Source organism: Delphinus delphis, chromosome 8 (assembly GCF_949987515.2).
Source record: "Delphinus delphis chromosome 8, mDelDel1.2, whole genome shotgun sequence".
Taxonomy (NCBI): domain Eukaryota; kingdom Metazoa; phylum Chordata; class Mammalia; order Artiodactyla; family Delphinidae; genus Delphinus; species Delphinus delphis.
Genome location: NC_082690.1, coordinates 27,876,283 through 27,903,033, shown reverse-complemented (window position 1 = coordinate 27,903,033; position 26,751 = coordinate 27,876,283). Strand labels below are relative to the sequence as shown.

The window sequence follows — 26,751 nt, the reverse complement described above, 5'->3', positions numbered from 1 at the left end:
CTCAGCGCAATCTCGATATACGAAGGTGGGCAATTCCCCGGCTAAATCTTCCTGCTTCCTCTAAAACCACGGGTTAGACAATTCACCCGAATAGTAAGCAACAATCAGATCTGCGCATGCTCTGCTGGTGGACAGCGCCCCTCCCCCTCCTAGTCGGAAGTCCCGGTTTGTTTAGTAAATTACGACAGTCGTAAACTGAGATTTTTGTGACGGCTTCCCAACTTTACGACAATCACTATGGCGGCTGCCGGTGGTGGGTTTGAAAATGCGAGGGTCGTCGACGAGCGTAAGGAACAGACTTGGATTTCCAGGACCGAGGTGTTGGGACAGGTACCTCTGTTTGGGGGCTTCGAGAACCATTTAGAATTGAGAGAGTGGAGGCTTTCTGGGAGCCAGGCCTCTGGCTCTCCTGCCTCCCCGCAGCCTTGGTATCTCACCTTACCTGGTTGTGTGGGGGTAGATGTCTCCCTTTGGAATGCCCGCAAATTCTTGGGTATTTTCTGCCTCCTAGATGCTCTGGCAGGCTCCAGTTGCTCATATTCTTTTCAGTAAGACTTGTTTATTTCCTCTGAATTTCCATATCTTTTAAATCATCCATTCTTGACATTTCTATCACCTGATCACCTGAGCTGCGCACTTTCGAAGAACTCCGCCACTTACAACGACTCTCTCTGCGTTTTATATAGTCTCAATCCTCGCTCTTGCTATATCTGAAATGAAATTTTCCGTTTCCAGGAACACATGTAAGCCTTGTCAGAGTAGACCGTTTCATTCTCCTTTTAAACTATTTATATCAGTTATTGGCTTATTGTAAATACTTACTGATGCAAACAAGGATTGAGACAAGAGACCCAGAGAATTCAGCACTTCGAAAAAGGTTGAGAAGCATTCTATTTCTCATTAAGATTGAGATGGGGTAGAGGTAACATAAAGAATGCAGGAAGTAAACTGTACTATTGAATTATCTGACAAGATGTAAGAAGTGTGGCAATGAAGGGGAAAAGTTGTAGTTGGAGAGCAATGTAAGGTGAAACAAGTGATGGATTTTGTTTTAAGCTGGAACAGTTTAAAACGAGTTTAAATGCAGACGAGAAGGAGCCGGTATACAGACTGGAAGGAGAAGGTGTAGCGACTACAGCCAGATTTACAGGGGAAGAGAGGGCAATAAGTCTTAGGTGAAAGGTTGGTGTTGTTCCCTGATTTCAGCATATGTAATATACGTGTATAATAAATATCCTTCATCCTTGTCTCTGATATTTCAGGCAGTTTTTGGAGAGAGTAGGGTTTGTGATAAATTGTATAGTAGAGCTACGTACAGAGGTTTGAGAAGGACCAACCCCAGCTTTGAAATTTGGGGGAAGAATGAAAAGGCAGGAACAACTTCCTAGAAAGATCTTACTTTATTTGACTGTTGTTGAAAGATGAATAAAAATTAGCAATATAATCATTTGTTTTTAGAAAGGTGATTCTTCCTGAAGCATTTTGGGGGTGTTGGTAGAGGAGTTTGGGCACTGCAGACTGAAGGTGTGGAGGTCAGTCCCCAAATAGTTACAAAAGTGTCAGGCAGTATCAGTGCGATAGTGAAGGGAAAAGAGATTCAAGTCATATTTGAGGTAGGGAGCTTAGGGAGAGGGAAGGGTCTACAGTAGGTCCCCGGATTCTGTCTTTGATTGGTGGCTCATTTCACTAGAGATTGGTAATTGGTAATGCAATTGGTAATGTGGAAGGAGAGTTTTTTGTTTAAATCTTTCTTATACTTTGGTAGAAGCAAATTCCTGGTAAGCCTTATATGAAAGAGGGAGAAGTTTTTGTTTTGCTTTTTTGTGAAAGGCAAGTGGATCAATTGTTAATTTTTCTTTTTTCACTGTTTTAGGCTAAAGCCAATTTTGAAAAGGAAGAAAGGCGTAAAGAACTTAAACGACTTTGGGGTAAGGAAACATGGATGCTACCTGATGTGAATAAGCGACTTGAACAAATCTCACAGGTGAATACTAACAGGCTTACTTGATGTAAGCTTATCTGTCTTTTTTTTTCTTTTTGTACTTATTCAAGTTAATATTGGAGGAGTAACTTTATAGACTATTTTTGCAAGTTACAGAATGAATATCACATAGTTGGCATTACTGAATATTTTCTCTCTCTGGCCAAATAATATTTTGGACATAATGACATTGGAAAGATTTTGTTAGTTGAGTTGGCTGGTAGAAAACTTAGCTTCAAATTTCTAGCCCACTTGTGGCAAGTTTATGGATCTAAAAAGTTATGCGTTTTAAGCTTAATGTCATGCTTTTATTTCTTTTTCTTTTTTTTTTAGGGGGATTGTCTCAATCCTTGTTTTCTCTTCCCACAGTTTATGCTATCTTGTTATATTTTATGTGGCTAGTAATCTTCTATAAATTCTTTTGGGCCTATTGAAGGAGATACACACACACGTATGTCTGTGCATATATGTGTTTATTTGATTATATCTGTCAATGTATCTACAAATAAAACTTCCCTCATATTTTTCTAAGAAATTTTAGCTATATGATTTATTAGTAGTGGCATATATTATAGAAGTATGGTAAAGTTTCTTAGAAGAAATTATTTATTTAGTCATATTCCTTGTTTCCTTTCATGAAAGATTTAAAGTTTTTTGGAATATAGAGGTTTCTTTTCCTCAAAATACTTCCTTTTAAAGTAAGCTAAACTAAATTCTTACCTTTTAAACATGATTATTTATAGGAACACTCTGTGAAGAAAAAGAAGAAAAAAGACAAACATTCAAGAAAAGTAAAAAAAGAGAAGAAAAAAAAGAACAAGAAACAAAAGTGTGAAAAAAACAATGAGTCAACTGACAGTTCATCAGTAAGTATGTACTAAAACTAACCAAAGCAGCTACTTGAGAAAATTGTATTTAGAGGAACAACATATGGGAACCTAAAATATATATGAGAACTTAGATAATATTATTAGTTAGGATATGAAAATGCCTGGGAGACATCTACTTGGAGGTGTCCAGGAAATGGTAGAAATATGGATCTTAGGTTATAGATAAAGGTAAGAGGATGGAGATACATTTTGAGAATCATTGCTCATTGAAGCCATTAGAATGGATGAATTGCCTAGGGTAATTGAAAAGAAAGAAGAATACCGATACTGAGGAGCCAGACAGAAAATAAAGGATATTAAGTAGAAGTAGTTGGAAAATTAGGAGAAGCAGGAAAGAGTAGTACTGTAAAATAAGGGAAAAGAGTGCCAAGATATTTCAGAGTCTGTTACTTCTGTTTGCTTTTCATAGAAATTAACATTTAAGTCTTTAAAATAGGTTGTATTTATATATTTATCTTTGGGACAAAAAGGAAGAGAATGCTGGGTCTGCTTTGTCTCTAGCCAGGTCTGGGGTGAGAGGACTCACAGAGGATAGGAATGCAGGCCAAACCCTCATGCTTATTTTCAGGAAGAGAAAGGTATGTTGTGCTTAGTGAGTGATGAGCTAGAGATGTTTAGGGATAATTGGACTCATAGGTACGATCTTCAGAGGATTATACTCTCAGTTGAATCATCATGTTTGACAATCTGGCCTTCTTGTAGTTTCAGAAATTAAATTTTTGGCAGTGTACCCTGAGATGATAATTGGCTCATGAAAGCCTATCTTATTTGAGAACGCAGTATCTTAATTCATAGTGAGAAATACACCTGGATAGTTTTATTGACTATCCAGCATATTTTGTAATGGTAGGAATATTATATAGAAAAAAAATTTTTTTGGAATATAACTCAGCACAGAGGGAGTTAGAAAATCTTAATGAGAAAAGAAGATAGAGGTACTTTTTCCACAATTGTGGGATTGAGTTGCTGACCCCATTGAGAATCTGATAAAAGTGATCTTTTCTTCAAAAAGAAATTTATATACAAAGTTGTTTATTTCAGGGGAGTTTGTAAAACTCCCAGGAGTTTACACAAGGATCACAGGTTAAGAATCCTCATTCCATGGGGATATATCTGCCAGGGCAACTAAACATTTATGTCAATTGATTAAGGGCACTTGCTTCCCTTTATTAGACACTGTCCTGTTCTTTGTTGTTCTTGTTGCTATTGCTGTTCTTCTCTGCAACATACATAAGTCTTTTTGTTGCAATATATAGCATGTACATTTATACATACCTATTAAGTTGTATAACATATACCTTAGAGAGAGTAGTTTGAATGAATGCTCAGTGCCCACATCACACTGAAGTTGACTGAAGAAGAACAGAGAAACTTATACTGACAGTGAAGGGTAGGAAAGACAGAATGATAGCTAGGGGAATCAGGTTGGTTGGGAGGTCTTTTTGAGAAAATGTTTTTAGGAAGAGAGGGATAAATATTGCTGAGGAGAATGCTAAGTTTGGGTGAGCAAGCTTCCAGGGGAAGGGGTAAGCTTAGACGGGAAGTAGGATCACCTTCTCTTCTGAGCTAGAGGGAAGTAGTAAAGATGTATACAAATACAGATAAATAAGGAGGAGGTAGCAGATAAATAAGAAGGGGAGCAGATTATTGATGGTGTTTCTGCTTGATGTTCTCTGTTTCCTTTGTGAAGTAGAAGGTAAAATCATCATCTGAGATGACAACTTGGGAGTAGAAGTAGGATGGAGGGACTGAGGAAATAGTATAGATTTGAAACAACTTTGCTTAGGTAATAAAAGAAGCAAATGAATTGCTGGGAACCATTGAGGATCCATGTGAGGCTGGAAAGCATATCTTGACTGTCAGGGTTTCTATTTTTTTTTCTTTTAACTTTTCAAATGAGCTTTACTGAGGTATAATTTATATATAATAAAATAATCCTATATTAATTGTACTATTTAGTGAATATACCTTTTTAACTGTCAGTTAAGATAGCATTTCCATTCCCCATAAAGTTCTTCATGGCTCTTTGCAATCAGTTCCTCCTCACCCTCTCTCCTCCTCCACTCTGGGATTGGGCAGGCATAGATCTGCTTTAGCACACTATAGATTAGTTTTCGCTGTTCTAGAATTTCATATGAATATTCATATATGATTGACTCTTGAACAACACGGGTTTGGACTGCGCAGGTTCATTTGTACGTGGATCCTTTTCGAGGAATATGTACTATAGTACTGCACGATCTACAGTTGGTTAGTTGAATCTGCGGATGTGGAACCATAGATATGGATGGCCAACTGTAAAGTTACACGTGGATTTTCCACTGCACTGAGGATCAGCACCCCTAACCCCCACATTGTTCAAGGGTCAACTGTAATATGATCCTTTTTGTGTCGGGCTTCTTTGGCTTTACATAATGTTTTTGCAACTCACGTAATTGCATGTATCAGTATTTCCTTTCTCTTTATTGCTATATTCCAGTGTATGAATATACCATAATTTGCTTATCTGTCTTATCTGTTCAAAGTCATTTGGGTGGTTTTTTAGTTTGCGCTAGTATGAATAAAGCTACTGTGAATGTTTGTGTACAAGTCATTTGGTGGACATGTTTTTCTCTTGGAAGAATGCCATAGTTTTCCAAAGTGTTTGGACCATTTTACACTCCTACCAGCAATATATGAGAATTCCAGTTATTCTACACCTTTGCAAGCACTTGGAATTTTCAGCCTTTGTACTTTTTTGACCATCCTACTATGTGTAGTAATATTTCATGTGATATTTCCCTGAACACCAGTGACGTAGAGCATTACTTTAAGTCTTTATTGGCCATTCTGTTTTCTTTTATGAAGTCCAATTTATTAATTATTTTCTTTTATCATTAATTTTTCGTAGTTACTGCTTTTGGTGTCCTAATTTTTGCACATCTCAAGGTTGTGAAGATTTTCTCCTGTGTTTTTTTCAAGAAGTTTTGTAGCTTTGGCTTTTTCGTTTATCAGCGATTCATTTTGAGTTAATTTTTGCTTATGGTATGTAGTAAGTGTCAAATTTCAGTTTTTCCACGTGGATTTCCACTTGTTCCAGCATCATTTGTTGAGAAGGCTAACCTTTCTTTGTTGAATTACTTAGGCTCCTTTGTTTTAAATACAATTGAGCATATATATTTGTGGGTTAATTTCTAGACTCTGTTCTGTTCCCTTGGCTTGTATGTCTCTCCTTGGCCAGTAAATAAACTGTTGTAATTACTGCAAGTTTAGGGTAAGTCTTGGAATAAGGTAGTGTAAGTTCTATGATTTTGTTCTTTTTGAAAATTGTTTGCTACTCTAAGTTCTTTGCATTTTTAAAATAAATTTTAGAATCAACCTATCACTTTCAACAAAAGTATGTACTGATATTTTGATTGGAATTGTTTTGCATCAGTAGATCAATTTTGGGAGAATTAATATCTTAAAATAGAGAGTCTTCCAACCCATCATGTATGTGGTATGTCTCTCCATCTCTTTAAGTCTTCTTTAATTTCTCTCACAGTGTTCTGGAATTTTCAGTGTAGAGGTCTTACTATCATCTTTTGTTATATTTTTTATATTTTATTTTCTTGGGGTGCTGTTGGAAATGGAATGAAAAAAATAAATTTTATTTTTTGTGTATTTGCAGCTAGCATGTACGTTTACAGTGGATTTTTGTATATTTACCTTGTATCTTGTCACCTTGCTAAATTCACAAGTACTAGTGTTAGGTTTTTTTGGTTGATTCTTAGTACATGATTATATTATGTGTGAATAAAGACACTTTTTTTTCTTTCCGATCTCTAGGTGTTTTATCCCATTTGTTAATTTTTTGTTATTTTATTTCACTCGCTAGGCCTTCAATATAGTGTTGAATAGAAGTGGTGAGAGTGGACATCCTTACCTGTTCTTTATCTTAAGTGGAAAGCATTTATCTTTCACCTTTAAGCATGATGTTAGCTGTGGGCTTTTCATGTATGCCCTTTTAGACTGAGTAAATTCTCCTCTATTTTTATTTTTTTCTAAGAGTTGGTGTCTTGAATAGCATTGGATTTTGTCAAATACTTTTTCTGCATCTATTTATATAATCATATGATTTTTCTCCTTTATTCTGTTAGTATGGAGAATTACATTGGTTGATTTTTGAATGTTACAGCAACCTGAATTTCTGGGATATACTCTATTTGGTTATTTTTGTTTATTTAATTATAAAATATTTTATTTATATATACTCACAAGCACATTTTATTTTATATATATTTTTTCTGATATGATTTGCTCACAATTAGTTGAGAATATTTGCATCTGTGTTTATGAGGGGTATTGGGTTTTGTTGTAAGGGTAATGCTGGCCTCACGTATGAATTAGGAAATGTTCCCTGTTCTTCCATTTGTAGAAGAGTTTGTGCAGGATTGGTGTGATTTCTTCCTTAAAGGATTGTTAAAACTCACTAGTCAAACTGTTTGGGCCTGGAGTTTTCTTTGTGGGATGCTTAAAGCACACATTTAATTTCTTTAATATCTGTATTAAATGTTTTCTCTTTATTCTTGAGTTAGTTTTGGAATTAAGGTTTGCAAGGAATTTGTTTATTTCATCTAAATTTTTGAATTTATTGTCATAATATTGTAATATTCCTTTATTGTCCTTTTAATGTCTGTTGAGTCTGTAGTTATGTCCCCTCTTTCATTCCTGATTTTGGCTATTTCTATTTTCTCATTGTTTCCTTTAGAATAGTTTTAGGTTTATCAATTTTATTAATCTTTTCAAAGAATTGCCTTTTAGTTTCATTAATTTTCTAGTTGTGTATTTTCTATTTTATTGATTTCCACTCTCTTTTTACTGTTTCTTTCCTGCTACCTATTTTGTATTTAATTTGCTCTTCTTTTTCTAGCTTCCTGAAGTGGGTTGTGTAGGTCTTTGATTCTAAATCTTTTATTATTTTCGAATGAGTATTTAATCTACAATTTTTTCTCCTAACACTGTTGTATCTCCATCTAACTAATTTTGATGTGTTATGTTTTCATTGTCATCTTTTCAAAATATTTTCTAATTGATTTTGTTACTTTTTTTAAACTTACAGACTATATATGAGTTTAAAATTTTCCAGGTATTTGTGGATTTAACCAGTTTTGTTTTTGACTTCAAATTTAATTCTATTGTTGTCACAAAACATACTCTGTATAATTTAGTTTTTAAAAAAAATCATAGAGACTAATTTTATGGCCTAGCCTATGCTCTATCTTGGTGAAAATTCCTTATGTAATTGAAATGAATGTATATTCAGCTGTTGTTAGTTGTAGTGTTCTGTGAATGTCAACATGGGAAAGTTTATTCATAGTGTTAAGTCATCTGTATTCTTACTGATTTTCTGTTTTCCTCTTCTGTCAGTTACTGAGAGAGCAGCAGTAAAATCTGTGTTGTGGATTTGTCTTTTTCTCCTTTTAGTTTTGTCAGTTTTTGCCTTATGTATTTTGAAGTCTTGTTAGATACATACACATTTAAGATTGTTGTATCTCCTTGATGAATTGATGGTTATATTATGAAATGTTCCTCTTTATTTCTGGTAATATTCTTCTTTAAGGTCTACTTTTGTCTCATAGTAATAAAGCCTTTTCAGTTTTCTGACTTTTTGTTTTCATGGTGTATTTATTTTTATTCTTTTAGTTTTAATGTATCTGTTTATTTTATATTGAAAGTATTTCTTGTGGACAGTCTGTGTTTGGGGCTTGCTTTTTTATCTAGCTTATCAGTTTCTTCCTTTTAAATTAGAGGATTTTCTCCACTATATAATATGACAGCCATATTGACTAACATTTCTGGTAAAAATTTACTGAAGTTATATCAGGTTGAAAGTTCATTTCTTCAGGGTCACTAGCCAGATTTTTTAAGTGTTTGTAGACACACATGGCTAGGTTAGTGGCTACCATATTGGGCGGTGTAGGTATAGAAAGATCCTATTAGATAGTGCTGGTTTAGATTATTAATGTTTAATGTAATTACAGGTATGTTTGAGTTTGTCTGCCATCTTGCTTTCCCTTTTCTATTTGTCCCATTTATTTTTTCTCTTCCTAGCTTCATTTGGGTTAGTTGGTTTTATTTTAGTGTTCTTATTTGTTTATTCATTCATTGATTCATTCTATGTTTTTTTTAGTTGAATGAAAGATTTTTAAAATTTTGTAGTGCCTTATACTTTTCAAAAGTTTCACAGACATGATTTAATACAATCCCATAATAACCCTTAATTTTAATCCCCTGTGCCTATATTGCCCCTTTCCCCTTCTCTCTCCCCACTGTTAACTACTAGTTTACCCTCTATATCTGTGAGTCTGCTTTCTTTTTGTTTTATTCACTAGTTTGTTTTATTTTTAGATACCACATATAAGTGATATTTTGTAGTATTTGTCTTTCTTTGTCTCACTTACTACTTCACTTAGCATAATGCCCTCCAGGTCTGTCCATGTTGCTGCAAATGGCAAAACTTCAAAACTTCATTCTTTTTTATGGCTGAGTAGTATTCTGTTCTATTTTATATATATATATATATATATATATATATATATATATATATATATATATATATATATATATATATGCCATATCTTTATCCATTCATCTGTTGGTGGACATTTCAGTTGCTTCCATACCTTGGTGATTGTAAATAATGCTGCTCTGAACATTCGGGTTCATGTATCTTTTTGAATTAGTGTCTTTGTTTTTTGGGGGTATATACTTGGGAGTGGAATTGCTAGATCATATGGTAGTTGTATTTTTAGTTTTTTGAGAAACCTCCATACTGTTTTCCACAGTGGCTGCACCAGTTTACATTTCACCAACAGTGTAGCATGGTTCCCTTTTCTTCACATCCTTGTCATTTGTCATTTGCGTTCTTTTTGATGATAGCCATTCTGACAGGTGTGAGGTGATATCTCATTGTGGTTTTGATTTGCATTTCCCTGATAATTAACGATGTTGAGTATCTTTTTGCCCATCAGCCATCTTCATTTCCTCTTTGGAAAAATGTCTGTTCAGTTCTTCTGCCCATTTTTTAAATGGGTTATTTGTTTTTTTGATTACGAGTTGTATGAGTTGTTTATATATGTGGGGTATTAACCCCTTTCAGTCATATCATTTGCAAATATTTTCTCCCATTCAGTAGGTTGTCTTTTCGTTTTGTCAGTTGTTTCCTTTGCTGTGCCAAAGATTTTAAGTTTAATTAGGTCCCATTTATTTACTTTTGATTCTGTTTCCTTTGCTTTAAGAGACGGATCCAAAAATATATTGCTGTGATATATGTCAGAGTGTTCTGCCTATGTTTTCTTTTAGGAGTTTTATAGTATAGGTCTTATATTTAGGTCTTTAATACATTTTGAGTTTATATTTGTATACGGTGTTAGAGAATGTTCTAATTTCATTCTTTTATGTGTAGCTGTCCAGTTTTCCCAGCACCACTTATTGAAGGGACTGTCTTTTCTCCATTGTATATTTTTGCCTCCTTTGTCATAGATTAATTGACCATAGGTGTGTGGGTTTATTTCTGGGCTCTCTATCCTGTTGCATTGATCTATGTGTCTTTTTTTTGGTGCCAGTGCCGTACTGTTTTTATTACTGTAGCTTTGTAGTATAATCTGAAGTCTGGAAGCATGATTCCTCCATCTCTGTTCTTCTTTCTCAAGATAGCTTTAGCTATTCAGTGCCTTTTGTGTTTCCAAAGAAGTTTTAAAATTATTTGTTCTAGTTCTGTGAAAAACGCCATTGGTAATTTGATAGGGATTGCAGTGAATCTGTAGATTGCCTTGGGTAGTATGGTCATTTTAACAATGTTAATTCTTTCGATCCAAGAACACAGGTATATCTTTCTATTTGTGTCTTCTTCAGTTTCTTTCATCAGTGTCTTATATTTTTCCGAGTACAGGTCTTTTACCTCGCTAGGTAGGCTTATTCCTAGATATTTTATTCTTTTTGATGTGGTGGTAAATGGGGTTGTTTCTTACATTCTGTTTCTGATAGTTCACTGTTGGTGTATAGAGATGCAACAGATTTCTGTATATTAGTATTGTATCCTGCAACTTTACTGAATTCATAGATAAGCTCTAGTAGTTTTCTGGTAGTGCTTTTAGGATTTTCTATGTATAGTGTCATGTCACTTCTAGATAATGACAGTTTTACTTCTTCTGTTCCAATTTGGACTCCTTTTATTTCTTTTTCTTGTCCGATTGTGGCTAGGACTTCTAAAACTATGTTGAATAAAAGTGGCAAGAGTGGGCATCCTTGTTTTGTTCCTGATCGTAGAGGAAATTGACCATGACGTTAGCTGTGGATTTGTCATATATGGCCTTTATTATGCCCACTTTCTGGAGAGTTTTTATCATAAATGTTGAACTTTAATGTAAGGTTTTTCTGCATCTATTGAGATGGTCATATGGTTTTAATTCTTCAATTTGTTAATGTGGTGTATCACATTGATTGACTTGTAAGTATTGAAAAATCCTTGCATCCCTGGGGTAAATCCTACTTGACAAAGGTGAATGATCCTTTTAATGTATTGTTGGATTGAATTTGCTTATCTCCTGTTGAGGAGTTTTGCATCTATCTTCAGCAGTGATATTGGCCGGTAATTTTTTTTTCTCAATATGTTTGTCTGGTTTTGGTATTAGGGTGATTCTGGCCTCAGAGAATGAGTTTGGAAATGTTCCTTCCTCTGCAATTTTTTTGGAATAGTTTGAGAAGGATAGCTGTTAACTCTTCTCTAAATGTTTGGTAGAATTCACGTGTGAAGCCATCTGGTCCTGGATTTTGTCTGTTTGGAGTTTGTTTTTTTTTTTAAATTACTGATTCAGTTTCATTACTGATAATTGATGTATTCATACTTTTCTATTTCTTCTTGGTTCACTCTTGGGAGATTGTACCTTTCCAAGAATTTGTCTGTTTCTTCTAGGTTTTTCATTTTATTGGCATATAGTTGTTCTTAGTAGACTCTTTTGACCTTTTGTATTTCTGTGGTGTTGTAACTTATACTTTTTCATTTCTGATTGGACCATTTCTCTTTTTCTCTGATGAATCTGGTTAAAGGTTTATTGGTTTTGTTTATCTTTTCAGAGAGCAAGCTTTTAGTTTCATTGATCTTTTCTGTTGTTTTTTTAGGTCTCTGTTTCATTTATTTCTGCTCTGATCTTTATGGTTTCTTTCCTACTACTAACTTTGAGTTTTGTTTCTTCTTTTGCTTGTTTCTTCAGGGGTAAGTCAGGTTCTTTATTTGAGTTTTTTCTTGCTTCCTGACATAAGCTTGTATCACTGTAAAGTTCCCTCTTAGAACTGCTTTTTCTCGTCCCGTATGTTTTGGATCATCATCTTTTCAGTGTTATTTGTTTCTAGGTATTATTTCCTCTTTGATTTCTTCAGTGATCCATTGGATTTTTAGTAGCAAATTCTTTAGCCTCCACGTGTTTGTGTTTTTGTTTTTAACATCTTTATTGGGGTATAATTGCTTTACAGTGGTGTGTTAGTTTCTGCTTTATAACAAAGTGAATCAGTTATACATATACATATGTTCCCATATTTCTTCCCTCTTGCGTCTCCCTCCCTCCCACCCTCCCTATCCCACCCCTCCAGGCTGTCACAAAGCACCGAGCCAATATCCCTGTGCCATGCGGCTGCTTCCCACTAGCTATCTACCTTACTACGTTTGTTAGTGTGTATATGTCCATGACTCTCTCTCGCCCTGTCACAGCTCACCCTTCCCCCTCCCCATAACCTCAAGTCCGTTCTCTAGTAGGTCTGCGTCTTTATTCCTGTCTTACCCCTAGGTTCTTCATGACATTTTTTTTTCTTAAATTCCATATATATGTGTTAGCATACGGTATTTGTCTTTTTCTTTCTGACTTACTTCGCTCTGTATGACAGACTCTAGGTCCATCCACCTCATTACAAATAGCTCAATTTCATTTCTTTTTATGGCTGAGTAATATTCCATTGTATATATGTGCCACATCTTCTTTATCTATTCATCGGATGATGGGCACTTAGGTTGTTTCCATCTCTGGGCTATTGTAAATAGAGCTGCAATGAACATTTTGGTACATGACTCTTTTGAATTATGGTTTTCTCAGGGTATATGCCCAGTAGTGGGATTGCTGGGTCATATGGTAGTTCTATTTGTAGCTTTTTAAGGAACCTCCATACTGTTCTCCATAGTGGCTGAACCAATTCACATTCCCACCAGCAGTGTAAGAGTGTTCCCTTTTCTCCACACCCTCTCCAGCATTTATTGTTTCTAGATTTTTTGATGATGGCCATTCTGACTGGTGTGAGATGATATCTCATTGTAGTTTTGATTTGCATTTCTCTAATGATTAATGATGTTGAGCATTCTTTCATGTGTTTGTTGGCAGTCTGTATATCTTCTTTGGAGAAATGTCTGTTTAGGTCTTCTGCCCATTTTTGGAGTGGGTTGTTTGTTTTTTTGTTATTGAGCTGCATGAGCTGCTTGTAAACTTTGGAGATTAATCCTTTGTCGGTTGCTTCATTTGCAAATATTTTCTCCCATTCTGAGGGTTGTCTTTTGGTCTTGTTTATGGTTTCCTTTGCTGTGCAAAAGCTTTGAAGTTTCATTAGGTCCCATTTGTTTATTTTTGTTTTTATTTCCATTACTCTAGGAGGTGGGTCAGAAAGGATCTTGCTGTGATTTATGTCATAGAGTGTTCTGCCTATGTTTTCCTCTAATAGTTTGATAGTTTCTGGCCTTATATTTAGGTCTTTAATCCATTTTGAGCTTATTTTTGTGTATGGTGTTAGGGAGTGATCTAATCTCATACTTTTACATGTACCTGTCCAGTTTTCCCAGCACCACTTATTGAAGAGGCTGTCCTTTCTCCACTGTACATTCCTGCCACTTTATCAAAGATAAGGTGTCCATATGTGCGTGGGTTTATCTCTGGGCTTTCTATCCTGTTCCATTGATCTATCTTTCTGTTTTTGTGCCAGTACCATACCATCTTGATAACTGTAGCTTTGTAGTATAGTCTGAAGTCAGGGAGCCTGATTCCTCCAGTTCCTTTTTTCGTTCTCAAATTTGCTTTGGCTATTCGGGGTCTTTTGTGTTTCCATACAAATTGCAAAATTTTTTGTTCTAGTTCTGTGAAAAATGCCATTGGTAGTTTGATAGGGATTGCATTGAATCTATAGATTGCTTTGGGTAGTAGAGTCATTTTCACAATGTTGATTCTTCCAATCCAAGAACATGGTATATCTCTCCATCTATTTGTATCATCTTTAATTTCTTTCATCAGTGTCTTATAATTTTCTGCATACAGGTCTTTTGTCTCCTTAGGTAGGTTTATTCCTAGATATTTTATTCTTTTTGTTGCAATGGTAAATGGGAGTGTTTTCTTGATTTCACTTTCAGATTTTTCATCACTAGTATATAGGAATGCCAGAGATTTCTGTGCATTAATTTTGTATCCTGCCACTTTACCAAATTCATTGATTAGTTTTCTGGTAGCATCTTTATGATTCTCTATGTATAGGATCATGTCATCTGCAAACAGTGACAGCTTTACTTCTTCTTCTCCGATTTGGATTCCTTTTATTTCCTTTTCTTCTCTGATTGCTGTGGCTAAAACTTCCAAAACTACGTTGAATAAGAGTGGTGAGAGTGGGCAACCTTGTCTTGTTCCTGATCTTAGTGGAAATGCTTTCAGTTTTTCACCATTGAGGATGATGTTTGCTGTGGGCTTGTCATATATGGCCTTTATTATGTTGAGGAAAGTTCCCTCTATGCCTACTTTCTGCGGGGTTTTTATCATAAATGGGTGTTGAATTTTGTCAAAAGCTTTCTCTGCATCTATTGAGATGATCATATGGTTTTTCTCCTTCAATTTGTTAATATGATTTATCACATTGATAGATTTGCATATATTGAAGAATCCTTGCATTCCTGGAATAAACCGCACTTGATCATGGTGTATGATCCTTTTAATGTGCTGCTGGATTCTGTTTGCTAGTATTTTGTTGAGGATTTTTGCATCTATGTTCATCAGTGATATTGTCCTGTAGTTTTCTTTCTTTGTGACATCCTTGTCTGGTTTTGGTATCAAGGTGATGGTGGCCTCGTAGAAGGAATTTGGGAGTGTTCCTCCCTCTGCTATATTTTGGAAGAGTTTGAGAAGGATAGGTGTTAGCTCTTCTCTAAATGTTTGATAGAATTCGCCTGTAAGCCATTTGGTCCTGGGCTTTTCTTTGTTGGAAGATTTTTAATCACAGTTTCAATTTCAGTGCTTGTGATTGGTCTGTTCATATTTTCTATTTCTTCCTGATTCAGTCTTGGCAGGTTGTGCATTTCTAAGAATTTGTCCATTTCTTCCAGATTGTCCATTTTATTGGCATAAAGTTGCTTGTAGTAATCTCTCATGATCTCTTTTATTTCTGCAGTGTCAGTTGTTACCTCTCCTTTTTCATTTCTAATTCTGTTGATTTGAGTCTTCTCCCTTTTTTTCTTGATGAGTCTGGCTAGTGGTTTATCTATTTTGTTTATCTTCTCAAAGAACCAGCTTTTAGTTTTATTGATCTTTGCTGTTGTTTCCTTCATTTCTTTTTCATTTATTTCTGATCTGATTTTTATGATTTCTTTCCTTCTGCTAGCTTTGGGGATTTTTTGTTCTTCTTTCTCTAATTGCTTGAGGTGCAAGGTTAGGTTTCTTATTCTAGATGTTTCCTGCTTCTTAAGGTGGGCTTGTATTGCTATAAACTTCCCCCTTAGAACTGCTTTTGCTGCATCCCACAAGTTTTGGGTCGTTGTGTCTCCATTGTCATTTGTTTCTAGGTATTTTTTGATTTCCTCTTTGATTTCTTCAGTGATCACTTCATTATTAAGTAGTGTATTGTTTAGCCTCCATGTGTTTGTATTTTTTACAGATCTTTTCCTGTAATTGATATCTAGTCTCATGGCGTTGTGGTCAGAAAGGATACTTGATACAATTTCAATTTTCTTAAATTTACCAAGGCTTGATTTGTGACCCAAGATATGATCTATCCTGGAGAATGTTCCATGAGCACTTGAGAAAAATGTGTATTCTGTTGTTTTTGGATGGAGTGTCCTATAAATATCAATTAAGTCCATCTTGTTTAATGTATCATTTAAAGCTTGTGTTTCCTTATTTATTTTCATTTTGGATGATCTGTCCATGGGTGAAAGTCGAGTGTTTAAGTCCCCTACTATGAATGTGTTACTGTCAATTTCCCCTTTTATGGCTGTTAGTATTTGCCTTATGTATTGAGGTGCTCCTATGTTGGGTGCATAAATATTTACAATTGTTATATCTTCTTCTTGGATCGATCCCTTGATCATTATGTAGTGTCCTTCTTTGTCTCTTCTCATAGTTTTTATTTTAAAGTCTATTTTGTCTGATATGAGAATTGCTACTCCAGCTTTCTTTTGGTTTCCATTTGCATGGAATATCTTTTTCCATCCCCTTACTCTCAGTTTGTATGTGTCTCTAGGTCTGAAGTGGGTCTCTTGTAGACAGCATATATAAGGGTCTTGTTTCTGTATCCATTCAGCTAATCTGTGTCTTTTGGTGGGAGCATTTAGTCCATTTACATTTAACGTAATTATCGATATGTATGTTCCTATTCCCATTTTCTAAATTGTTTGGGTTTGTTATTATAGGTCTTTTCCTTCTCTTGTGTTTCTTGCCTAGAGAAGATCCTTTAGCATTTATTGTAAAGCTGGTTTGGTGGTGCTGAACTCTCTCAGGTTTTGCTTGTCTGTAAAGGTTTTAATTTCTCCATCAAATCTGAATGAGATCCTTGCTGGGTAGAGTAGTCTTGGCTGCAGGTTTTTCTCCTTCGTCACTTTCAGTATGTCCTGCCACTCCCTTCTGGCTTGTAGGGTTTCTGCTGAGAGATCAGCTGTTAACCTTATGTGGATTCCCTTATGTGTTATTTGTTGTTTTTCCCTTGCTGCTTTTAATATGCTTTCTTTGTATTTAATTTTTGACAGTTTGATTAATATGTGTCTTGGCGTATTTCTCCTTGGATTTATCCTGTACGGGACTCTCTGTGCTTCCTGGACTTGATTAACTATTTCCTTTCTAATATTAGGGAAGTTTTCAACTATAATCTCTTCAAATATTTTCTCAGTCCCTTTCTTTTTCTCTTCTTCTTCTGGAACCTCTGTAATTCGAATGTTGGTGCGTTTAATGTTGTCCCAGAGGTCTCTGAGACTGTCCTCAGTTCTTTTCATTCTTTTTTCTTTATTCTGCTCTGCAGTAGTTATTTCCACTATTTTATCTTCCAGGTCACTTATCCGTTCTTCTGCCTCAGTTATTCTGCTATTGATCCCATCTAGAGTACTTTTAATTTCATTTATTGTGTTGTTCATCATTGCTTGTTTCATCTTTATTTCTTCTAGGTCCTTGTTAACTGATTCTTGCATTTTTTCCATTCTATCTCCAAGATTTCGGATCATCCTTACTATCATTATTCTGAATTCTTTTTCAGGTAAGCTGCCTATTTCCTCTTCATTTGTTAGGTCTGGTGCATTTTTATCTTGCTCCTTTATCTGCTGTGTGTTTTTCTGTCTTCTCATTTTGCTTATGTTACTGTGTTTGGGGTCTCCTTTTTGCAGGCTGCAGGTTCGTAGTTCCTGCTGTTTTTGATGTCTGTCTCCAGTGGCTAAGGTTGGTTCAGTGGGTTGTGTAGGCTTCCTGGTGGAGGGGATAGTGCCTGTGTTGTGGTGGATGAGGCTGGATCTTGTCTCTCTAGTGGGCAGGTTCACGTCTGGTGGTGTGTTTTGGGGTGTCTGTGGCCTTATTATTATTTTAGGCAGCCTCTCTGCTAATGGGTGGGGTTGTGTTCCTGTTTTGCTAGTTGTTTGGCATAGGTTGTCCAGCACTGTGGCTTGCTGGTCGTTGAGTGAAGGTGGGTGCTGGTGTTAAGATGGAGGTCTCTGGGAGATTTTCGCCATTTGATATTATGTGGAGCTGGGAGGTCTCTTGTTGACCAGTGTCCTGAAGTTGGCTCTCCTACCTCAGAGGCAGAGCCCTGACTCCTGCCTGGAGCACCAAGAGCTTTTCATCCACACGGCTCAGAATAAAAGGGAGAAAAAGTAGAGGGAATTAGTAGAGGTATGAGGAAAGAAAGAAGGAAAGGAGGGAAGGAAGGAAGGAAGAAAGAAAGAAAAGCAAAGAAGGAAAGAAGGCAAGAAGGAAAGAAAGGAGGGAGGGAGGGAGGGAGGAAGGAAGGAAGGAGGGAAAGAAGGAAAAAAGACAGAAAGAAGATACAGTAAAAATAAAATAAAGTATAATAAAGTTATTGAATTAAAAAATTCGTATTTAGAAAAAAAAAAAAAGGGACGGATAGAACCTTAGGAGAAATGTTGGAAGCAAAGCTATACAGACAAAATCTTACACAGAAGCATACATATACACTCTCACTAAAAGAGGTAAATGGGGAAAAATCATAAATCTTGCTGTCAGAGACCACCTCCTCAATTTGGGATGATTCGTTGTCTAAAGGAGGGAAGGAAGGAAGGAAAGAAAGAAAGAAAGAAAGAACGAAGGTAAAGTATAATAACGTTATTAAAGTTAAAATTGATTATTAAGAAAAAAAATTAAAAAAAAAAACCATGGACGGATAGAACCTTAGGACAAATGGTGGAAGGAAGACTATACAGACAGGATCTCACACAGAAGCATACACATATACATTCACAAAAAGAGGAAAAGGGGAAAAAAATCATTGATCTTGCTCCTAAAGTCCACTTCCTTAATTTGGGATGATTGGTTGTCTATTCAGGTATTCCACAGATGCAGGGTACATAAAGTTGATTGTGGAGCTTTAATCCGCTGCTTCTGAGGCTGCTGGGAGAGATTTCCCTTTCTCTTCTTTGTTCTCACAGCTCCCAGGTGCTCAGCTTTGGATTTGGCCCTGCCACTGCGTGTAGGTCGCTGCAGGCCGTCTGTTTTTTGCTCAGACAGGGCGGGGTTAAAAGAGCCGCTGATTCGGGGGCTCTGGCGCACTCAGGCCGGGGGGTAGGGAGGGGCAAGAAGTGCGGGGCGGCCCTGCGGCGGCAAAGGCCGGCGTGACTTTGCACCAGCCTGAGGTGCGCTGTGCGTTCTCCCGGGGAAGTTGTCCCTGGATCCTGGGAACCTGGCAGTGGCGGGCTGCACAGGCTCCGCGGAAGAGGGGTGTGGAGAGTGACCTGTGCTCACACACAGGCCCCTTGGTGGCAGCAGCAGCAGCCTTATCGTCTCCCGCCCGTCTCTGGGGTCCGTGCTTTTAGCCGCGGCTCGCGCCCGTCTCTGGGATTTGCGCTTTTAGCCGCGGCTCGCACCCGTCTCCGGAGTTCCCTCAAGCAGCGTTCTTAAACCCCTCTCCTCACGCACCAGGAAACAAAGAGGGAAGAAAAAGTCTCTTGCCTCTTCGGCAGGTGCAGACTTTTCCCCGGACTCCCTCCCGGCTAGCCGTGGCGCACTAACCCCCTGCAGGCTGTGTTCACGCCGCCAACCCCAGTCCTCTCCCTGCACTCCTAACCGAAGCCCGAGCATCAGCTGCCAGCCGTGCCCGCCCCAGCGGGTGAGCAGACAAACCTCTCGGGCTGGTGAGTGCTGGTCGGCACCAATCCTCTGTGCGGGAATCTCTCCGCTTTGCCCTCCGCACCCCTGTTGATGTGCTCTCTTCCGGAGTTTCCGCCCCGAAGCTTTCCCCCTCCACCACCCGCAGTCTCTGCCCGCGAAGGGGCTTCCTAGTGTGTGGAAACTTTTCCTCCTTCACAGCTCCCTCCCACTGGTGCAGGTGCCGTCCCTATTCTTTTGTCTCTGTTTTTTCTTTTTTTTCTTTTGCCCTACGCAGGTACGTGGGGAGTTCCTTGCCTTTTGGGAGGTCTGAGGTGTTCTGCCAGCGTTCAGTAGGTGTTCTGTAGGAGTTGTTCCACGTGTAGATGTATTTCTGGTGTATCTGTGGGGAGGAAGGTGATCTCCGCGTCTTACTCTTCCGCCATCTTCAAGGTCCCCCCGTTTGTGTTTTTTTGCAGTTTTTTTCTTTACTTGGTTTCTAGTCTCACAGCATTGGCAAAGATGCTTGATATGGTTGCAGTTTTCTTAATTTTACTGGGGCTTATTTTGTGACATTTGTCTAAGTTACTGTTTGTCTGAAAATTTGTTTTGTTTAGTCTTCATTTTTAAAGTTTTTTTCCTAGACAGATAATTTTAAGTTTATAGTTCTTTTCCTGTACTTTAAGATGTCATTTCATTGTCTTTTGCCTACATTGTTCCTAATGAGAGACATTTGCAATCATGTTTATCCCTTTCTCTCTGTATATATTTCTTTCTGCTCTGAATGCTTTTAAAATTTTTTCTTTATCATTTTTTTTAGCAAATCAATTATGATACGTTTGATACTGTTTTCTTTGTCTTTAACCTGCCTTGGGTTCATTGTGCTTTTTTGATTTATGAGTTCATAGTTTCCATCAAATTTGAAACTTTCTGGCTATTATTTTCGTGAAATGTTTTTTGTGTCCCCTCTTATTCTGCTAGTCTCCTTAATTCTGTCCCATAAGTCACTGAACCTTTATTTATTTTCGTTCTAGCCTTTTCTGTTCTTCAGTTTGGATAGATATTACTGTTGCATTTTAGGTTCAAGTTCACTAGGCTTTTCTTTTGTAGCATCTAGTTGGCTGTTATCCCCAGTCATTAAAGTTTTCATTTCAGTTATTGTATTTTTCATCATTAGACATTTCATTTGGGTGTTTTTTATATCTTCATTTTGACTCCTATTTGTTCATGCTTTCCTTTCCTTGGGCATATTTATAACAGCGGTGTCAAAATCCTAGTTTGCTATGTCATTATCTCTTTATTTCTTTTTCTGTTTTGATTAACTGATTTCTTTTCTTGTCTTTGGGTCACATTTTCGTGCTTTGAATGTCTAGTAATTTCTAATTAGATGCTGAACCTTGTGAAAGTTATATTGTGACTACTGGATTTGTTGTCTTCCTGTAAAGGGTCTTGAGTTTTCTTTTGGTGGGGAGTAGGTTACTTGTGTATTAGCTTAATACTTTTCAAAGGCTGGTGTTTAAGTTATGTTTGTGTGCATCTAGAGTAGCCATTACTTCTAAGACATGCTAAGGCGTGCCCTTTGTGGTTTCTCTGCTGATTGCCCTCGGTATTCAAGGAGATTTCTCTATTCTGGTTGGTGGGAACTAGAATGTCTTCTCGCCCTTTGTGAGCTCTGGGGATTTCTCTGCTCATAGCACTCTAATAATTGTTCCTTCCATGGTAATTATTCTTTGTCTGTCCTTGCATCCTAAGAATGTTCAGTTTGATATTCAGTTAAAGACTACAGGGGTCTCTTATATAGTTTTCTGGAGTTCTTTCTCTGTGTAGCTCCCTTTTCATGGATGCTCTATCTCAGCCATCACAAAGTAAAAATTCTGTTTTCTTATCTCAGTGAGATTGTCATATTGGGCTTGAGTTACCCTGCCTTGTGCCATGGTCTAGAAAGTGCCACTAGGCAAAAAGCAGTAGAGTGTAATTGTAGCACTCACCTCATTTGTTTGCCTTTTCTCAGGGATCATAGTCCTGCACAACTGAGATTCAATGTCTAAAAACAGTTGTTTCTTATATTTTTAATTTTATTTCCATTTCTGTATATTTTTCTAGTCTGATGTAGCATTTATTTTTTCACGGCTAGTGCAGAAGTCTTCAAGTATCTTTGAGAAATATATGTATTTATGTAGGTACTTTATATTTTAAATATAAAATGTATGCATTTTATGTGTATTATGCAAATATAAGTAAATGTATTTTATATACATATGTAATACTTCATATATATATATATATGTATATATATATAATATGTACATTTACATATGTTTTTATTGGTGACACTTTTCTGTCTTGGTCCTGTATTTAGGTTTTGACTGTTAGATGGGATTAGGAGTGTGGTTAATTATGATGGCTACACATGAGAAGAAGAGTCCTGGGAGCTATCTTAGGTCAAGAGGCACGTTGATGGTTTATGAGTTCTTCAAGGTAGGGTCGAGGATTGAAACAGCAGGAGAACTTAGGTCATAGCATGGGGAGAGGGGAACATAAGTCATGCTGAAGTGGTGAGGTGAGTGAATAATAGTGAAAATTAGCAACAAAATTAATAGGGAATGGAGGCAGGAGAGTTGTACAGAATGGTCCAGTTGTCGTTGTGTAAATGAAAAATGAGTACTAGCTGTATCACATATGCTTCTTTCATTCAGTACCTAGTATTTAATGCAGGCTGCTGCTTAAAGTTTCTGACTTGGGCTTTTGCAAGGGTGGATTGAGTTAATTTTAATGCACATTTATTGAATGCCAGCTCTTTGCCAGACATTTTTATATACATGGGGAATACAAATATATAGAGTTCAAAGTTTTGGGGAACTCATTTTATAATTAAACAGACACATACTTCCAGTATGTAATCTCATGATGCCAAGGCATGTCAAGGTATTAAGGGAAGGAGGATTTCATATGCAGGTTTTGAGGAAATGATGCTTGAGTTCAGACTTAAAGGATGAGTAAGAATCACCCTGGCATATAGAGGTGTGTGTGCACAAGGAATTGTGAGAGCAAGGTGTGGAAGTAGGAGATAACATGATATAAAAGTGTCTGTGTGTGCATGTGTGTGTTTATGTATGTACATAGGTAAATACAACTATAAGTAACTTAACAATATTAGATTATAAAACAAGAGGAGAGTGAATGGAGATGAAATTGTAAGAGTTGATAGGACTTTGTAAACCAAGAAGTTTGAATTCTTCAGTAGGGAGTATATCATCAAATTAGGTTCATTTGTGTTATTAGAGAACCCCAGAATAGCCATTGGTTAATATAAAATATATAGAATCTAAAAATAGTTAACTTTTCTTTTTCTGAATTTTATTTTTTTATACAGCAGGTTCTTATTAGTTATCTATTTTATACATATTAGTGTATATATGTCAATCCCAAGCTCCGAATTTATCCCCCGCACCCCCCCCCCCCGCCCCATTTGGTGTCCATACGTTTGTTCTCCACATCTGTGTCTTTATTTCTGCCTTGGAAACCTGTTCATCTGTACCATTTCTCTAGGTTCTAAATATATGCATAAATATAGGATATTTGTTTTTCTCTTTCTGACTTGCTTCACTCTGTATGACAGTCTCTAGGTCCATCCACGTCTCTACAGCTGACCCAGTTTCGTTCCTTTTTGTGGCTGAGTAATATTCCATTCCATTGTAGATATGTACCACATCTTCTCTATCTGTTCGTCTGTTGATGGGCATTAGGTTGCTTCCATGACCTGGCTATTGTAAATAGTGCTGCAGTGAACGTTGGGGTGCAAGTGTCTTTTTGAATTTTGGTTTTCTCTGGGTATATGCCCAGTAGTGGAATTCCTGGGTCATATGGTAATTCTATTTTTAGTTTTTTAAGGAACCTCCATAGTGTTCTTCATAGTGGCTGTATCATTTTACCTTCCCATCAACAGTGCAAGAGCATTCCCTTTTCTCCACACCCTCTCCAGCATTGGTTGTTTGTAGATTTTCTGATGATGCCTTGGTGTGAGATGATACCTCATAGTTTTAATTTGCATTTCTCTAATAATTAGTGATGTTGAGCAGATTTTCATGTGCCTTTTGGCCATCTGTATGTCTTTGGAAAAATGTCTATTTAGGTCTTCTGCACATTTTTTGATTGGCTTGTTTTTTTAATATTGAGCTGCATGAGCTGTTTTCATATTTTGGAGATTAATCCTTTGTCAGTTGCTTCATTTGCAAATATTTTCTCCCATTCTGACTGTTGCCTTTTCCTCTGGTTTATGGTTTCCTTAGCTGTGCAAAAGATTTTAAGTTTAATTATGTCCCATTTGTTTTTGTTTTTATTTTCATTATTCTAGGAGGTGGGTTAGAAAAGATCTTGCTGTGATTTATGTCAAAGAGTGTTCTTATGTTTTCCTCTAAGAGTTTTACAGTATCCAGTCTTACATTTAGGTCTTTAATCCATTTTGAGTTTATTTTTGTGTATGGTGTTAGGAAGTGTTCTAATTTCATTCTTTTACATGTAGCTGTCCAGTTTTCCCAGCACCACTTATTGAAGAGACTGTCTTTTCTCCATTGTATATCCTTGCCTCCTTTGTCATAGGTTAGTTGACCATAGGTACATGGGTTCATCTGTGGGCTTTCTATCCTGTTCCATTGATGTAAATTTCTGTTTTTGTGCCAGTACCATATTGTCTTGATTACTGTAGCTTTGTAGTGTAGTGTGAAGTCAGGAAGTCTGATTCCTCCAGCTCCATTTTTTTACCTCAAGATTGCTTTTGCTATTTGGGGTCTTTTGTGTCTTTATACAAATTTTAAGATTTTTTTGTTCTAGTTCTGTAAAAAATGCCATTGGTAATTTGATAGGGATTGCATGGAATCTGTAGATTGCTTTGGGTAGTATAGTCATTTTCACAGTATTGATTCTTCCAGTCCAAGAACATGGTATATCTCTCTGTCATCTTTGATTTCTTTCATCATTGTCTTATAGTTTCCTGAGTACAGGTCTCTGACCTCCTTAGGTAGGTTTATTCCTAGGTATTTTATTCTTTTTGTTGCAGTGGTGAATGGGATTGTTTCCTCAGTTTCTCTTTCTGATCTTTCATTGTTAGTGTATAGGAATGCAAGAGATTTCTGTGCATTAATTTTGTATCCTGCAACTTTACCAAATTCATCGATGAGTTCTAATTGTTTACTGGTGGCATCTTTAGGATTTTATATGTATAGTATCATGTCATCTGTAAACGGTGACAGTTTTACTTCTTCTTTCCCAATTTGTATTCCTTTTATTTCTTTTTCTTCTCTGAATGCTGTGGCCAGGACTTCCTAAACTATGTTGAATAAGTGTGGCGAGAGTGGACATCCTTGTCTTGGTCCTGATCTTAGAGGAAATGCTTTCAGTTTTTCACTGTTGAGAATGATGTTTGCTGTGGGTTTGTCATATATGGCCTTTATTATGTTGAGGTAGTTTTCCTCTATGCCCACTTTTTGGAGAGTTTTTATCATAACTGGGTGTTGAGTTTTGTCAGAAGCTTTTTCTGCATCTATTGAGATGATCATAGGGTTTTTATTCTTCAATTTGTTAGTATGGTGTATCACATTGATTGATTTGCATATATTGAAGAATCCTTGCATCCCTGGGATAAATCCCACTTAATGATGGTGTATGATCCTTTTAATGTGTTGTTGGATTCTATTTGCTAGCATTTTTTTAAGGGTTTTTCCATTTGCATCAGTGATATTGGTCTGTAATTTTCTTTTTTTATAGTATCTTTAGTTTTGGTATTAGGGTGATGGTGGTCTCGTAGAATGAGTTTGGGAGTGTTCCTTTTTCTGCAATTTTTTGGAAGACTTTGAGAAGGATGGGTGTTAGCTCTTCTGTAAATGTTTGATAGAATTCACCTGTGAAACCCTCTGGTCCTGGACTTTTGTTTGTTGGGAGATTTTTAATCACAGTTTCAGTTTCATTACTTGTGACTGGTCTGTTTATATTTTCTGTTTCTTCCTGGTTCAGTTTTGGAAGGTTCTACCTTTCTAAGAATTCGTCCATTTCTTCTAGGTTGTCCTTTTTATTGGCATAGAGTTGCTTTAGTAGTGTCTTAGGATGCTTTATATTTCTGCGGTGTCCGTTGTAACTTCTCCTTTTTCATTTCTAATTTTATTGATTAGAGTTCTCTCCCTCTTATTCTTGATGAATCTGGCTAAAGGTTTATCAATTTTGTTTATCTTCTCGAGGAACCAGCTTTTAGTTTTATTGATCTTTGCTATTGTTTTCTTGTTTCTGTTTCATTTGTTTCCACTCTGATCTTTATGATTTGTTCTACTAACTTTGGATTTTGTTTGTTCTTCTTTCTCTAGTTCCTTTAGATGTAAGGTTAGATTGTTTATTTGAGATTTTTCTTGTTTCTTGAGTTAGGCTTGTATAGCTATAAACTTCCATCTTAGAACTGCTTTTGCTGCATCCCATGGGTTTAGGATCATCATGTTTTCATTGTGTTTGTGTCTAGGTATTTTTTGATTTCCTCTTTGATTTCTTCAGTGATCTCTTTGTTATTTAGTAATGTATTGCTTAGCCTCCACGTGTTTGTGTTTTTTACGTTTTTTTCCCTGTAATCTATTTCTAATCTCAGCATTGTGGTTGGAAAAGATGCTTGATATGATTTCTATTTTCTTAAATTTACTGAGGCTTGATTTGTGACCTGAGATGTGATCTATCCTGGAGAATGTTCCGTGTGTACTTGAGAAGAAAGTGTAATCTTTTTTTCAGATGGAATGTCCTATAAATATCAATTAAATTGAACTGGTCTGTTTTGTTGTTTAAAGCTTTTATTTCCTTATTAATATTCTGTCTGAGTGATCTGTCCATTGGTGTAAGTGAGATGTTAAAATCCCCCACTATTATTGTGTTACTGTCAATTTCCTCTTTTATAGCTGTTAGCATTTGTGTTATGTATTGAGGTACTCCTATGGTGGGTGCATATATATTTATAATTGTTATATCTTCTTCTTGGATTGATTCCTTGATCATTTTGTAGTGTCCTTTCTTGTCTCTTGTAACATTCTTTATTTTAAAGTCTAGTTTATCTGATTGGAGTATTGCTACTCCAGTTTTCTTTTGATTTTCATTTGCATGGAATATCTTTTTCCATCCCCTCACTTTCAGTCTGTATGTGTCCCTAGTTCTGAAATGGGTTTCTTGTAGACAGCATATATATGGGTCTTGTTTTTGTATCCATTCAGTGAACCTGTGTCTTTTGGTTGGAGCATTTAATCCGTTCACGTTTAAGGTAATTATCGAAATGTGTGTTCCTATTACCATTTGCTTAATTGTTTTT

The 26,751-nt window shown here is 36.4% G+C and overlaps 1 protein-coding gene across 1 annotated transcript in view; it reads left to right on the top strand.

Annotated features, from left to right (window-relative positions):
• The first annotated feature begins 219 nt into the window (after positions 1-219).
• Positions 220-26,751, top strand: part of CWF19L2 (CWF19 like cell cycle control factor 2) — a 194,905-nt gene continuing 168,373 nt past the window's right edge. The window contains exons 1-3 of the mRNA XM_060018021.1: positions 220-330; positions 1,874-1,984; positions 2,725-2,847. Of these exons, the coding sequence (XP_059874004.1) occupies positions 238-330; positions 1,874-1,984; positions 2,725-2,847 (327 nt within the window). The 5' untranslated portion in view covers positions 220-237. The remainder of the gene's footprint in view (positions 331-1,873; positions 1,985-2,724; positions 2,848-26,751) is intronic.